The 13766-nt window shown below is 38.9% G+C and overlaps 1 protein-coding gene across 2 annotated transcripts in view; it reads left to right on the forward strand.

Moving 5' to 3' along the window:
• fgf12b (fibroblast growth factor 12b) overlaps window positions 1-13766 on the forward strand; it is a 33736-nt gene that overhangs the window by 3759 nt on the left and 16211 nt on the right. Inside the window, exon 1 of one of the 2 annotated variants that reach the window (XM_053508005.1) lies at window positions 6269-6435. The exons of the other annotated variant lie outside the window; for it this stretch is intronic. Within the exon in view, the coding sequence (XP_053363980.1) occupies window positions 6327-6435 (109 nt within the window). The 5' untranslated portion in view covers window positions 6269-6326. Of the gene's footprint in view, window positions 1-6268; window positions 6436-13766 lie in introns of those variants that run through there. 2 annotated transcript variants of the gene reach the window in all.

Here is a 13766-nt window from a genome sequence, read left to right on the forward strand (position 1 = left end):
AGAATCCTATTGCAGGTCAGTTCTATAAAAAATTCTATAGAACATGCACATTGAAGCAGACGTTTACAGCTGTTAAGTTTAATGGAACTGAGTAAACATTCAATAGAAGTTGCATCTTGAAGCAGATATTCTATAGAATCCTACTGTAGGTCTATAAAATTCTGTATAACATGCATCTAAAAGCAAAACTTCTATTGAACATGCATGTTGAACTCTTACACTAAACTTCAAATGGCTACTTCACTGTTTAACCACATCCCTAAGCTGCTAAACCCTCATCTTTAAACCAAAATACTAACCACTAAATGATGGGTTTAATCTATTTTAAACTCTGTACTGTAATTGTGTGTAACCCGAGTTGTGTGGACAGTGTGTTACTCTGCTGTGGGTATTGATTCTGGCTTTAAGTTTCAAACAATCGAACATCTCGCCCAAAAGACACCCAAACATATGCAGGCGAGATGCCAAGCTCTGGCTGCCGTAGATGTTGCCAGTCGTGTTGGCGATATCAACTGACTTAAATTGGCAGTCAATACTGGCTAAAAAAAGTATATATTTAAAGTAATTGGCTGTTTATTTCATTCATCTATAACTATGGTGAAGAAGTGGGTTGATGGATGTCAAAAAAGACTGAATGCAAGACTGAAATGAAATGAAATGAAATTTCCATGGTAGTACCCTTGCCCGGATGTAATCTGCACCAGGGTTGAATTTCTGTATAAAGCGAACAATTGGAAGGAATGAGGTCCATTAGCACCGAGAACTCAGTACTAGATGGAGCCTGGCGTATGTTTATTGGGAATTTTTTCCAGATCTTCAGGGGATAAAAACTGCTGCTTTCTCATTTTAAGTTCCCTCAGATCCAGATGGCAAAAACAAATATGGCCTGCATCCTGCACTAATTCTATTGGCTAAGCTCCTGTTTCAAATCGAAGCCTGAGTCTGGCACAATTACTCAGGCCATATACTGGAAGTGATTAAATAAACATTTGCAAAGTGATGGAATTCCACCTCTTTGTGCTGGGTGAGATCATCGTGCTCAGGTCACCAATCAGAGCTGACTCCTTCCTTCATAACAGAAAGATAAGAAGGCCTAGATCCGACCAGTTTAATGACATCATTTTATGTTCCTGTAAAGTATGAAAGGAATAAAGAGAACAAACCAAAAGATACCAAAGATGCCTCAAATGTAGGGATCAGATTTAAAGAAAGGAAGAGTGGGAGACATTGCTGATATTTTTAATTTTTTAACACTGTAATCTTTGTGTTGTTGTGAAGTTAACACATTAATACACGCTTTGGTCTATTCCATTTCAGCAATAGCAGTGCTAACTGCTTATGATTACAGCTCTTGCTGTTAGTATGTAGTTCCTCGCTGTGGCACAGGGTATATCTGCTTTAACAAACTCTAGAACTGGAAGTCAAAAATGTGCTACAGAAACAGTTCTGAGATCATTTTAGAATCTTAGAGCTGGTTCAAACTGGTGTGGCCTAATTCAAAGTGTTTTATTCTTCTCATACCCCTGCAATTTGACAAGTATTACAACTTTAAATAACATAACATTATACATTTTACACCAACTAAAGGTGAATTGGATAACCTTGATTATCAATAATATGCAAAAACCTGGCTATTCTGTGTAACTGCGTGACTTGCCTTTCCAATTAAAATTGGAGCTGGTTGCAGATAGCCCTGGAAAAAGTGTTGAGAGACGAGAGAGAGAAAGAGAGAAAGGGTTTTTTTTTTAAGAAAAAGGCTACTGTGAGCTAATACAAGCGATGTCATTTTACTTGAAGGTGAGTCTTTTTGTACTTTTACTCAAGTACACAAGTAAATGGAGGACTTCTACTTATACTTGAGTAATATTTACCTTAGGGAATCTCAACTTTTTCCCAAGTACAGGATTTGCAGGATCTGTGTCTTTTGGCCAACTGTGGTCAGAACAGTCAGTGCATCACATCTAGCAAGCAAAAGGCTGTTGTTCCGGCCTCCAAACTACCCAGCTGTCAGTCTGTGGAAGCATCCATGGGATGTACTGGACAAGTCCAATCTATGGAGGCCTTACCTTGCAACTTAGAGCACTTAAAGGATCTGCTGCTAACATCCTGGTGCCAGATACCACAACACACCTTCAAAGGTCTTCTAGAGTCATCTCTCCAAGGGTCAGAGCTGTTTTGGTGGGAACATAAAACTTAATTGGTGTTAATGCTGATGTTTTTAATGTTATGTGATGGGTGTATACGTTTATAGCTACATCTATAGTTCTCGTTAGAAAATATTCCCCCGCAGCATTGCTCCTTAGCTTTTTCTATTTAAGTAAAAGGAATAATGAAATCTTCATGTTACCATTTTGAAGAATTTCTCCATCATGAAAAAGTTTTATTGGTGACATTGGAGAGCTTTTTAAAAATGCTTAACACGTTTTTAATTCCACCCATACAGAAATGTCCTAAGTACAGTCACCTTTTGCTTTGATAACAGGAAACAAAAACTCCATAGATAACCTGATAACCTGGTCATTCAGTACATTAAGGTCCTCAGCTGACTTCGTTTTATTGCCACATGACGTTGTTGAGTCTAGACCTGAGTAACTGAAGCAACCCCAGATCATAACACTGTCTCCAGAGTCTTGTACAGTGGACACTATGCATGATGGGGGCATCGTTTCATCTGTGTCTCTTCGTAGTTTGACGCCGTCCATCTTTATGCTTTAGGCTCAATAACAAGTGGTTTTCTTATGGACGCACAGCTGATTCATCCCAATCCTGTGAGTTCTCATCACATTGTGTGTGTATGAAAATGCTCTTACTTTCACTCTTAAAAAAGTCAACAACACTTTGTATCAATCATGATTTAAGGTTTTACGTTTATTTAATTAACAAGTTTAAAGCATCTTCACAACCCAATCACAACCACTTTTTTACAAAGCTATAAAAAATCAGACATGACCCAGCCATAAAAGATTTAATAGTAACCATAAAACAGGCAAAGATAATAGTAAAAAGATTTTTAATGATGTTTCACCTTGAGGTAAAAATCAGCTGTTAAAAATTACAATGTTCAAGAAGGAGCATTCTGGAAATGAAAAGATAAATTGTCTAAACGTATTTCTTATTCACCTACTAAAAGCCGAAAGCATACTATTTTTGCAGAAATTAAGATAAAATGTATCTGGTTAAAGACACAGATTTCATCCTTGTGTATTTAGTATTGATCCAAAGCCAGACTTTTACATACGATAAAATGGAAAAACAAAAGATGGGAATTTTGTTTAGGTTAAATATATTAATATAATTTTGAACTGACTAAATCGAGTCTAATTCCAGTACGGTGCAGTACAGATTTTCAAACTTTGGGGTTTGTACAAATACATTGATTTGGCACTCGATGAACTCACTAATGGCATCCATACAAGTAACTATCTTTACCTGAAGGTAAAAGCGACTATTGATGATATGACCAGGGCAGGGACTATCAGTGGAATTTAGGCATGCTTTTGTTATCCATATTATCCATGTTGTTGGTCCCCAGATTTACATTTAAATCATTTAAAGATGCCATATTATGCTTCTATTTAACAGGTCTCCAACGTTTATGTTAACATTCCAGCTAAAATACTACTTAGATACAGTATATGCATCCTAGCACCCTGAAATTCCTGCTGTTTCACTTTCTCTTGCTGTAAATGCAAATGACCTACTGCCCCTCCACCATGTCCCTTTGTGGATGTGCATTTTTCTAGGAAATAGGCCTTCATTGAAAATGGTGCCCAGGACTCGAGAAAAGAGAAGGTAAGAAGGCAAATCCCTTCTGCCACTTGCCTGATGATATGATACCCGGTCAGACATTTTAAAAGTGTTTGTTCAAACACATGTGTGGACAAAAATTTTAGAAGGAATACAAGTCTGTGTGGGGGAAAAAAAAGTCATATTTTGTTGTCTGTCACATAGTGAAGACAATGTTAAAATGTGATGTTAAGATGTGTTAATTTTGCATAACAAAAATGGTTTTGTCTATAATGACTTCATTATGGACAAAAACATTTCTCATCCTAGCGAAAATCAGAATCTAAGAATGTTAGCAAGCTAAAACCTTGTTAAAGAGGAGTTCGTAGAGTGAGTTGCTACAGCAACAAAGCCTGTGCAAGTTGAGTTTTTTAGCACTCAAGGTTCAGTGACAACAAGTGACTCAGCCTTTCAAACAGCGAGTGGAAGGTAATGCCACCGACTAAGCGCTAGTACAAATAAGTCTGATGCATATCCCCTGAGGGTTAGGGCAGGGGTGGGGGAGGGCAATTTGAGCTGTGCTGGAGTCTTGAAGGGAAAGAGCTGCAAAGCAGGGCTGGATAAATGCCTTCAGATGACTTTGTAGACAAGCATCAGGCAATTACATTATGTCAGTGAAAGGAGGACAGACATGGGGTGGTGGTGGAGAACTTTTGGAGATTGACAAGAAGTCGTGTAGCTGCATGTTGAATCGGTTTGATGGTGCGCAGGGGAAGATCTGCCAGAAGACAAGCAGTTGAAGCAAAACACCCGAATGGTTTCTGTGGAGAGAAATTCCCGTCTTCAGATGCTGTAAAGGAGTTGTCAGGTTGTCAGTAAAGACAAAATGTTATTTTTCCAAAACTACCGCAAGGTTGCGTGTGCTGCCGGATGGAGTGATCATAAGATCTTGACCTGCATACACTACCGTTCAAAAGCAAATGTCTTTGTTTTTGTTTAGTGATTTATTTTCTATATTCTACAACAATACTAGGGATTTCAAAACTATAAAATAACACATATGGGATTAGGTAATTACGTAAGAAAAAAAAGGTAGTTGTTATTTTAAGACACAGAGGTCAGCCTTTCTGTAATAGTTCTTGCAAGAACAGTTTTGTCAAGTGCATTTGCAAAATCCGTCAAGCACCATAATGAAACTGGCTCTGATGAAGGCCATCCCAGGTGGGCGAGACCAAAACCTACCTCTGCCGCAGACGAGGAGTTCATTTAGAGTTATCAGCCTGAAAAATGACCAATTAACAGCACCTCAGATTAGAGGCGTTATGATGTCTTTACAGAGCATAAGTAGCAGACACACCTCAATATCAACTGTTCAAAGGAGATTAATGCATTTTCTGGACGCATTCAGCATTCCTTTACAATGTAGAAAGAAATAAAAATCAGGAACGATCATGGAGTTAGAAAGTGACCCCAAACTTTTGAACGGTAGTGTATGTATCTACAGCGATATAAGACAGCTGAGATTTAGTTTTAGGTGCTAAGCTACCACCAGAAAAATGACTATCTGAAATAGGAAATGGAAGGATGACTTGATCAGCATAGCAGTAAATGACCTCACTGAGTGTGTCTGTATACAGCAAAAACAGAAGAAGGCCACGAACTGAGACCTGTGGGACACCAGTGTAGAATCTGAATGGCACAGATTCTCTGTGTCACCTAATACCATCCTTCTAGGTAAGAAGTGACCTACCACTATGTTATGCGTCAAATTTTAAGGCTCATGAGGGTGAACAGGATCTTGTGATTGATGATCTTGAAGGTTTTGAGAGGTAAAACAGGATGAAGAGCAATTATAGTTTGGCAAAGGGCATTTTACACCTGGACTCACATGGACTCGTTTACATCTGGGGCAATTTAGAGTCGCCAGTCCAACTACTTTGACTTCTTGGCAGGTAGGAGGAAACCAGAGAACCTGGAGAAAACCTAGGTACATGAAAGTAAGCCTCGGTTACTTGAGCTGGACCGTTGAGCAGTGTCGCGACACTGCTATGCCCTGGAAAATATGTCTTTTTTTTTTTTTTGCAGTTTGTTGTAATAGAGGTTTTAGAGTTACGTAGCCCTTGTAGATATACTTAATTGCTTTATGATATCTATCGATTTGTTGAAGTGATCTACAGTACAGCAATATTCTACCTCATTAAGATCTAATTCTGATTCTGCTTATTATTCTTTATACTGGAGGGTTTAATTTTGATATCTATATCAGTCCGAGTTCCATTTCAGAGGAGGCTGCCTAGGTAGTCTTCATGTTTCAACAGAGATAGTGTCACAGTCACATCCTCACAGTGTGTGTGTGTGTTGAAGAGTCTCAGGAATTTCCTTGTGCAGCATTTCTTCCATGTAAACAGCGTTAATAATAGCTGCTCTAACGCAAGACGCATCTCAGTTACACACACTTGCACACACACACACACACACACACACACACACACTGAGTCTATATACAGGAGTGGGGACCGGTACGTCTTCCAGGCAAGTCAAGGACTTATCCGCACACACACACACTAAGAACGTTGGTGTGTGTGTGTGTGCGTGTGAGGATGACGCGGTTTCTTGGTGCGTTCCGACGTCTTCTGTCTCGCGGTGGCAAAGCAGAGGAAGAAGATGAAGAGGAGGGGACGAAGAAAAAAAGTGTCACAGATGAATCTGGTCAGGCACTGACACACACACACACACACACCTATTTTTCTTTTTTATACTATCCAAAATTAGGAATAATTAATAAATTTTTTAATTCATATTTAAGAATATTTTGTAGCCAACTTTATTTAACTCTAACTAGCTAATTATTTAGTTCGTCAGTTTTTAGCTAGCTATATTTAATACGTTATTTCATGCAGCTGTTAGCTAGCTATCTATGATTACATTTACATTTAGTCATTAGACCGGCACTTTTATTGAACTGCATTCAAAATAATGAAACGGTATGATGAAAGTAGCATCTTGTAATGCTAAGTACTTTAACATGCTTAAAAATACACATCCTGCAGAGTGACACAAGTGACAAACATGTGACCTTGTTGTAAGCAATGTAGTTAACCATGTTGATGAATTTAACTATGAGATCAGGGGAGACATCTTGGAAGATCCTGTGTAGGATGCTCCAACATGCTAGTTAGCATTAGCTTATAGTTAGCAAAAATTCACGTAGCCTCTGGCTTTGTGCAGATTTCATCAAGAAAGGATTCATTAGTAATTTCAGAAAAAAATTCAAAGATTGTTTAGTTGCGAATCGTGTGTAGACACAGAAACATCGTCAGCAAAGAAAATGACATAAGACTGGATTGTTGTCGGAATGATCAGGTGATGACCTCAGGTGTGTGTAAATGGTGCTGAAGTCATTTTCTATTGTAAACATAAAAGTCTTTTTTTTTTTTTTTACTTTTCAATTTCCTGTATATGTAAACTTCCTCAGAAGGGTTTGAAGGATAAAGTGGTGTACATAATGCCATTATCTGTATAGTGCTCAAAATATTTGTATGGTTATTCCTGGAAGTGGTCATGGCCTAGACTCAAAGTGTTTTTTTTCTCAACCCCACCCCTACGTCAATTTAAGAATTAAGTTTTGATTACTTTTGCTTTGATTACAGCCTTGGCATATTTTTGATAAGCTTTTTTCTCCACTTGAAATCAAATGAAATCATAATTTAAAAACTACATTTTGTACTTACTTATCTTTGTGCAATATTAAAATGCCGTTCGTATGCCGAGGTACACCTGTATGCATAGAAGGAAAAAAAAATTATATATATAATGTATAATACATATAATACACCACCTGATTAGATCACCTTTTGCTTTGATTACAGCCTTGGAATATTTTCAATAAGCTTAGGCAGTGTCACAAGATTTGTTTCTATCCAGACGCAGATCATTTCTCTCCAAGATCTTGTATTGATTGTACAAGATTCATTATACGATGAAGCGTAAAAACTTGGTGTTAAAATGGTGTTAAACTTAAACTCTGTGGTGGACAATCCATGAGTAAAAATGATATCTTATGCATCCTGAACCACTCTTTAACAATTTAAGCTTGGTGGTGATAAAAAAATCTGGTCATTCAGGACATTCAGGTCATCAGCTGACCTCAATTTTTGGGCACAAAATGTTGCAAAACCAAGGACCTGAGCAACAGAAGCAACCCCTGATCACAACTCTGCCTCCATGGGCATGTAGGGTAGGCACTAGGCATGATAGACGGATGATGGGTGATGCACCCATCTTTTTACCCTGATGCGACCATCACGCTGGAACAGGGGCAATCTGGACTCATCAGACCACATAACCTTTTTCCATAATCCTAACCCTAACCCTAGTACTTTATTCATCCCAAAGGGAAAATGTACAATTTAACAAATGTTACACAGACAGTTTCCAGATTTTACAGCAACAACATACAATGTATATAAGAATGTTTGGAATATAAGATACATAATAAGATACATTAACATTAAGTTGGGTTATTGAGATACAAAGATTGCAAAAGAATAAGGATACAGTAGTACATTGGCATATAAACGCCCTAAGAACTGAAATTTTGCAAGAAGTTTGCCTCGGCATATGAAGCATTTTCGGCTGAACCAAATGCTGGCTAAGATGCGCGTACATCCAGGAGCTGTTCCAAACTTGTTTGCGTCAGTGGAAAGCAAAGCGAGTTTATATATATATATATATAAACAATATTTGCATTTTGTCCAAGATTTAGTGAAGACATCCAGTAGCACAATGGCTCCCAAAAATGTTATCAAGGACGGTACCAAGAAGAAAAGGGAGACAGTTTTAGCTTGGATTTTAAAGCAACCGGTGCCAAGAGAAATCATAAATTAAGCTTAAGTAAGGTTTAATGGCTATTCATTTTATATTGTACTTAATTTAAATGTCTTTTCTAAATGTTGATAGTTTCCAAATGCAAAAATATGATTATAGTGTTGGAAATTGCTAATAACGGTAATATTTTTGGGTGGATTGTCTCCGTTTACATTATTTCCTATGAGAGTATTTACATATTACAGGTCAGCCATTTTCTATCATCGTGCTTCTGGAATGATTCATTCTTTGTAACCGGTGAGGACTCATTTCTCCCACACCCCCACTCACACACATGCAATATACCAGACTTTTTATACATTTACTTACACACTGAAAATATTGTATATAATTGTGAATATTGGTATCTGGTGCACTGCAGTGTCTATTTTATGTACCATACACGTAAACCTGTGATTGAACCGGAGGTAGAACTGCGGTCCGTTTGTATCTGCAGAAATTCGTAAGTTGAGGACGTACCTGTACGTACAGGTGGAAACTTAAGTAACTGTATAAAAGGTGCACCAGCATGTTGTATTAATAATAATGAAAAGAGAGACGAATCAAATCATTGCAATCAGATGGACACCAGAATGTACAGTATGTTGATAGTGATGTCAGAGATTGAGCTTCCTCTCCTGCCACAGAGCAGAGTTATGATGAAGTCTAATGCTTGTTTTAGCCTCAACAAATACAGTACAAAAATAGTTTTTGTTTGCACACGCACACAGGAGACCTATCTGAATGTCTGAAAATAACTAAAGAGTGAATTCACTCTAACCGTTTCCACCAGGTGTCCTGTGGAACATTTCTTTTCCTCTTTGGGTTTCTGGAAAATCAGAATGTGCTACGAACCTGGGAAACACTTAACGTGCTGCGTCAAAGAGCAAAATGGCCCCTTTAACCACATTTCATTGCAAAGCTGGTATGATTCATTCACATTGTCTTCTTACAATAATGTCAGAGGACAATTATTTAAAGGACAATGAAGATGGAGAACAAGCATAGCATCATGGAAAGAGAGGAAATGACTCGAACTTGACTTTGAACGAGGAGAAAGCTGAAAGACATCCTTTTTTTTTGACTGGCTCGTTTTTATGGTCGTTGAGTTTGTGAAAGTGCACTGATTAGTGCAGCTGAAAGTGTAAGTGAGCCGGAAACTCTCACTCTTTAGACACTTCCTCTGCACCCACATAATCATATCTGTATTTCTGTCCGTTTGATTTAGTGCTATATTTATAGGAGTCTGTGTGAGGTCTATTGCATTTCTTCCAATAAAAGAAAAAATGATGTGTCTACTAAAGCAGGACGCTACATAGCTTACTTATGTATTATAAGATTTTGTAGAGGACATTGTTACATGTCCATCATTCTTACAACTGTTCTGCTCTAGTAAGTGGAACGTCATGCATTTTCTAAGAGGATGAAATCACTCTGTCTCCTTAATTATTCATAACTAGCTTGCCCCAGGAAAGAAAAGAAAAAAAACACTGGGCATATAGCCTTAAAATGGCTGATGTTCTTGTATGCACATCACCAGGTTTTAGGAGCGGAGCCTTAAAATGTAAAGTGCACCTGTTAAATGGTGAGGTTTAACTGCAATATGTTATATTTAGGTGTATGAATGCATCTGATGTGACTGAAGAGAATCTCGGGTGTACAATGTGAGCAGTAACATGGCTGCTGGGAGAGGTCAGTCTCATGCGCCGTACTGGGTTTAATGTGTAGCTCGACTTGGCTTGGTGATCAAAGTGGAGAGTGATTGAGAGAGAGAAAACCATGTGGTGCTGCTGATGCTGGCAGTAATCGAGACCCACCCCTGTATAAAAATACACTAATAAATATCATTTTCATTCTCCTTTTTCTCACACCTCTCTCTCTGCCCCGTCTCTAATTTGCTTTTATGGCACCCTTGGCTTCTGTAAGGCCTGAGGCTGCGGCATTCCTTAGCTTGTGTGTGTGTGTGTTCATATAAATGAATAAATGTCTGGCTTTCGGCTGCCACCATGTGGCCATCTTTGCCTTCACACACATTTTAAATCAGCTAGTGTAGCGTTCAGGGTGCCACAGTGGTTCAGCTTTCAGGCTTCTGGTGTGATCCTGAATTTGGGCTATTATGTGTGTTCTTGTCTGGCTTTTTTCCCCCATCCTGAAAATATGCTATAAGATGGTTTGGGTTTGCTAAATTGCCCTAAAAGTGAAAGTGTGCCCCTGTTTTGCCCCAATAAATTATTGGGATGGATTTATAACCGGACATGACTAGAAAAATGATTACTGATTAATGGCTTTAACATTTTTCAATACCGTCCCTTTAATGTGTGAGTGTTTATACTCGTTGAACGTGTCTTGGTTAATTGGTGTTTTCAAATCGATCGACCGACTGATGATGCCACCTTCTACATACAACCCTAGACACTAGGAAGGGGAATTATGTTAAAATGCCATTTTTTGACTGTAGTTCAGCTTTTAACACTATAATTTCCAACTATAACACTCACCCCCAAGCTGGAGGACCTAGGACTCTGTATCAGTGGATCTCCTTACTTCTTGACTGACAGACCACAGGTAGCAAATATCGGCAGGCATGTCTTAGATTTCCTCTCCATTCACTGGAGCCCCCCAGGGTTGTGTCCTGAGACCTCTACACTATCACTGTATATACATGACTGCGTGGCCAATACCAACTTCACCACCATCATCAAATTTGCCCCTTTGTGGTGGGCCAAGAGAAATCTGACAACAACAAGAAGGCCTGTCTGGAGGAGATTAAAAACTCGAGAATTGGTGCCAAAGGAACAACGTAAGACATAGGAGTTGACAGCGGACTTTAGCACAAAACAGGCCCCATCGTCAGTGGGATCCCAGTGGAGAGATGGGACAGCTTATATTACCTCTGTGTTCACCTCAAGCAGGACCTGCCATAGCCCAGTCACATCAACACCATGGTGAAGATGGCCTGGCAGTGTCTCTACCACCTGTTACCAGCTGTTAATGCTCACCCTGATTAAACTGCTGTCTTCACTTGGGACATATCTTTTTGCGAATGAACAGCTGTGGACATGGACACTCTGCACTTTTTTTTTGTATTCACACATTTTATTCTTATTCTTATTCTTATTACACTGACACCCCATCCAGGATGTACCCTGTCTAGTGCTCCGAGTTGCCTTGGATAGGCTCCAAGTGTAAAATAAATATAAACCGCTGCCTCTCAGAATCTATTCCGACTAGCATTTGTACGACAGCAGTGTTAGAGCCTAGCTCAACGTCAAGAGCGTGAGAGTGCACAGTACCTTCCCTCTAAGCCTCTATGCTCTTTCTCATGTCTTGGTTCTGATTTGTGGTGGGTGGGGACAGCGCTGTCAGGTCTTATAGTTTACATACTTGTAACATTTTCTTTATTTAACCGAATAAAGCCAAATCTCAAACAACAGAAAAACCGAAAGTAAGCAATTATTCTTCCAAAATATTTAGCTTTACATCAAGAAACAGCAAAACATAAATGGCTAAAACCATGGCTAACTTAGAGGGTCTGGGAGCTAACGCTATGCTAAATCAGAATCAAAACACTGCTAGCATGATTAGCCATGCGGAGCTTAATCGAGTTTAAGATGACAAGAAATGTGGAGGCGAAGTTAATCCAGATTCCAAGCCAAGGTAACAAATTCAAGACACGGAAAAGAGAATCGAATAGTCGAGACCAAAATCCTCAGGGTATCCTTAGGGGTGTCAGGGTGACAGAACTTTTTAACCTCAATTTTACAGCATTCTAGTAAAGGTATCTATTAAAGGACCAGTAAGACGTTGACATAAACTGTTTTCTTTATCAGTATGAAATCAAAAACACAGAGAAAACACACTGCCTGATGGTAACACATATTATTATTCTATACATAATAATCTATTCTTGTGAGGATTTCTTGACATATGATGAACTAATTAATGCATTTATGGGGACCGACCATATGTCCCCACAAGGTCAAAACTGTCAGATATTTCTATCCTTGTGGCGATATTTCTTCTACACCAAAACACACACACAAAAAAACATGAACCACCTCTAAGCCCCCTCACAGAAAGTTCCTATTCTGTCCACTAGATGGCAGCACAACTGTGTCTTATAAACACATTCTGCAATCCTCTTTACATCCACCTTACCTCTTCTCTCTCTTTTCATCTCTATCACACGTCTTCCTCCTGCCTTCTCACAGATGTGTGTATGCAAAGTTACTGCCAGAGTTCCAGATTATTCATACCACAGCTTTTTTTTATTGATTGATTCACTAATTAATTTATAAAATCTGCATCATCAGAGGAATGATAGTGCTGATCTACTTCTTCTCTCTCTTTCGTACTGCTTTGAAGATGTTTAATCGTGCTCCTGTAAGGAGTCTCCAGTTTCAGCCTTACGTATAACTTGTAGCTATAATTTAAATTCATGGACTGTTCCAAACACTTTGTTCGTCTGTCTCTTAGCACAAAAGACGTAATAGTTATATGCCAGCTACCTGAATCTTAGTCATTAGCATACTTACAACATGTCTATATTTCCTAGTTGCCTAGCAACAGGATTCTCCCGAAGTATTTGAAAGATGATTGTGTTGTGTTTGGCTGCTGTTTCCATCCAGGCTCGCCTCCAGTGACAGCTCACGCAACATAAAGTCAAGCATTACGTTATGCACGGCCCAAAATGGAGGCATCCCTGATTGTTTTTTTGTTGTTGTTGTTGTTTGTTTGTTTTTTAAATTCTGGGAGCTGGCAAAAGGATCAGGTCCATTCCGGGAACAAGAAATTTGTGTCATGTGTATGTGGGGTGGCCACCCTGTAGGTTCGTGCGCACCAGTTTTTTATCCTATTGAGTTCCATTCTCAGGCATACTTACAATTGTGTGTGTGTGTGTGTGTGTGTGTGTGTGTGTGTGTGTGCAATAATCAGTGTGTTCTGATGAGTGTATGTGGGTCACACTGACTGCCCTCTTTAATAAAGACAGAACAGAAACGATCTTGCAGCACTTTGTGTTACTCACACACTCTCCCTCTTAAACACACGCATACATAGAAACACACACAGTTACAGAAACACACACGTAGAGGGCGCTTCTAATTCACGACTAATGCACAATCAGGGACTGTTAAGCAAGTTAAGTGATTATAAATTATAGATAATCATCATCA

This window comes from Clarias gariepinus, chromosome 11, assembly GCF_024256425.1.
Source record: "Clarias gariepinus isolate MV-2021 ecotype Netherlands chromosome 11, CGAR_prim_01v2, whole genome shotgun sequence".
Taxonomy (NCBI): Eukaryota; Metazoa; Chordata; class Actinopteri; order Siluriformes; family Clariidae; genus Clarias; species Clarias gariepinus.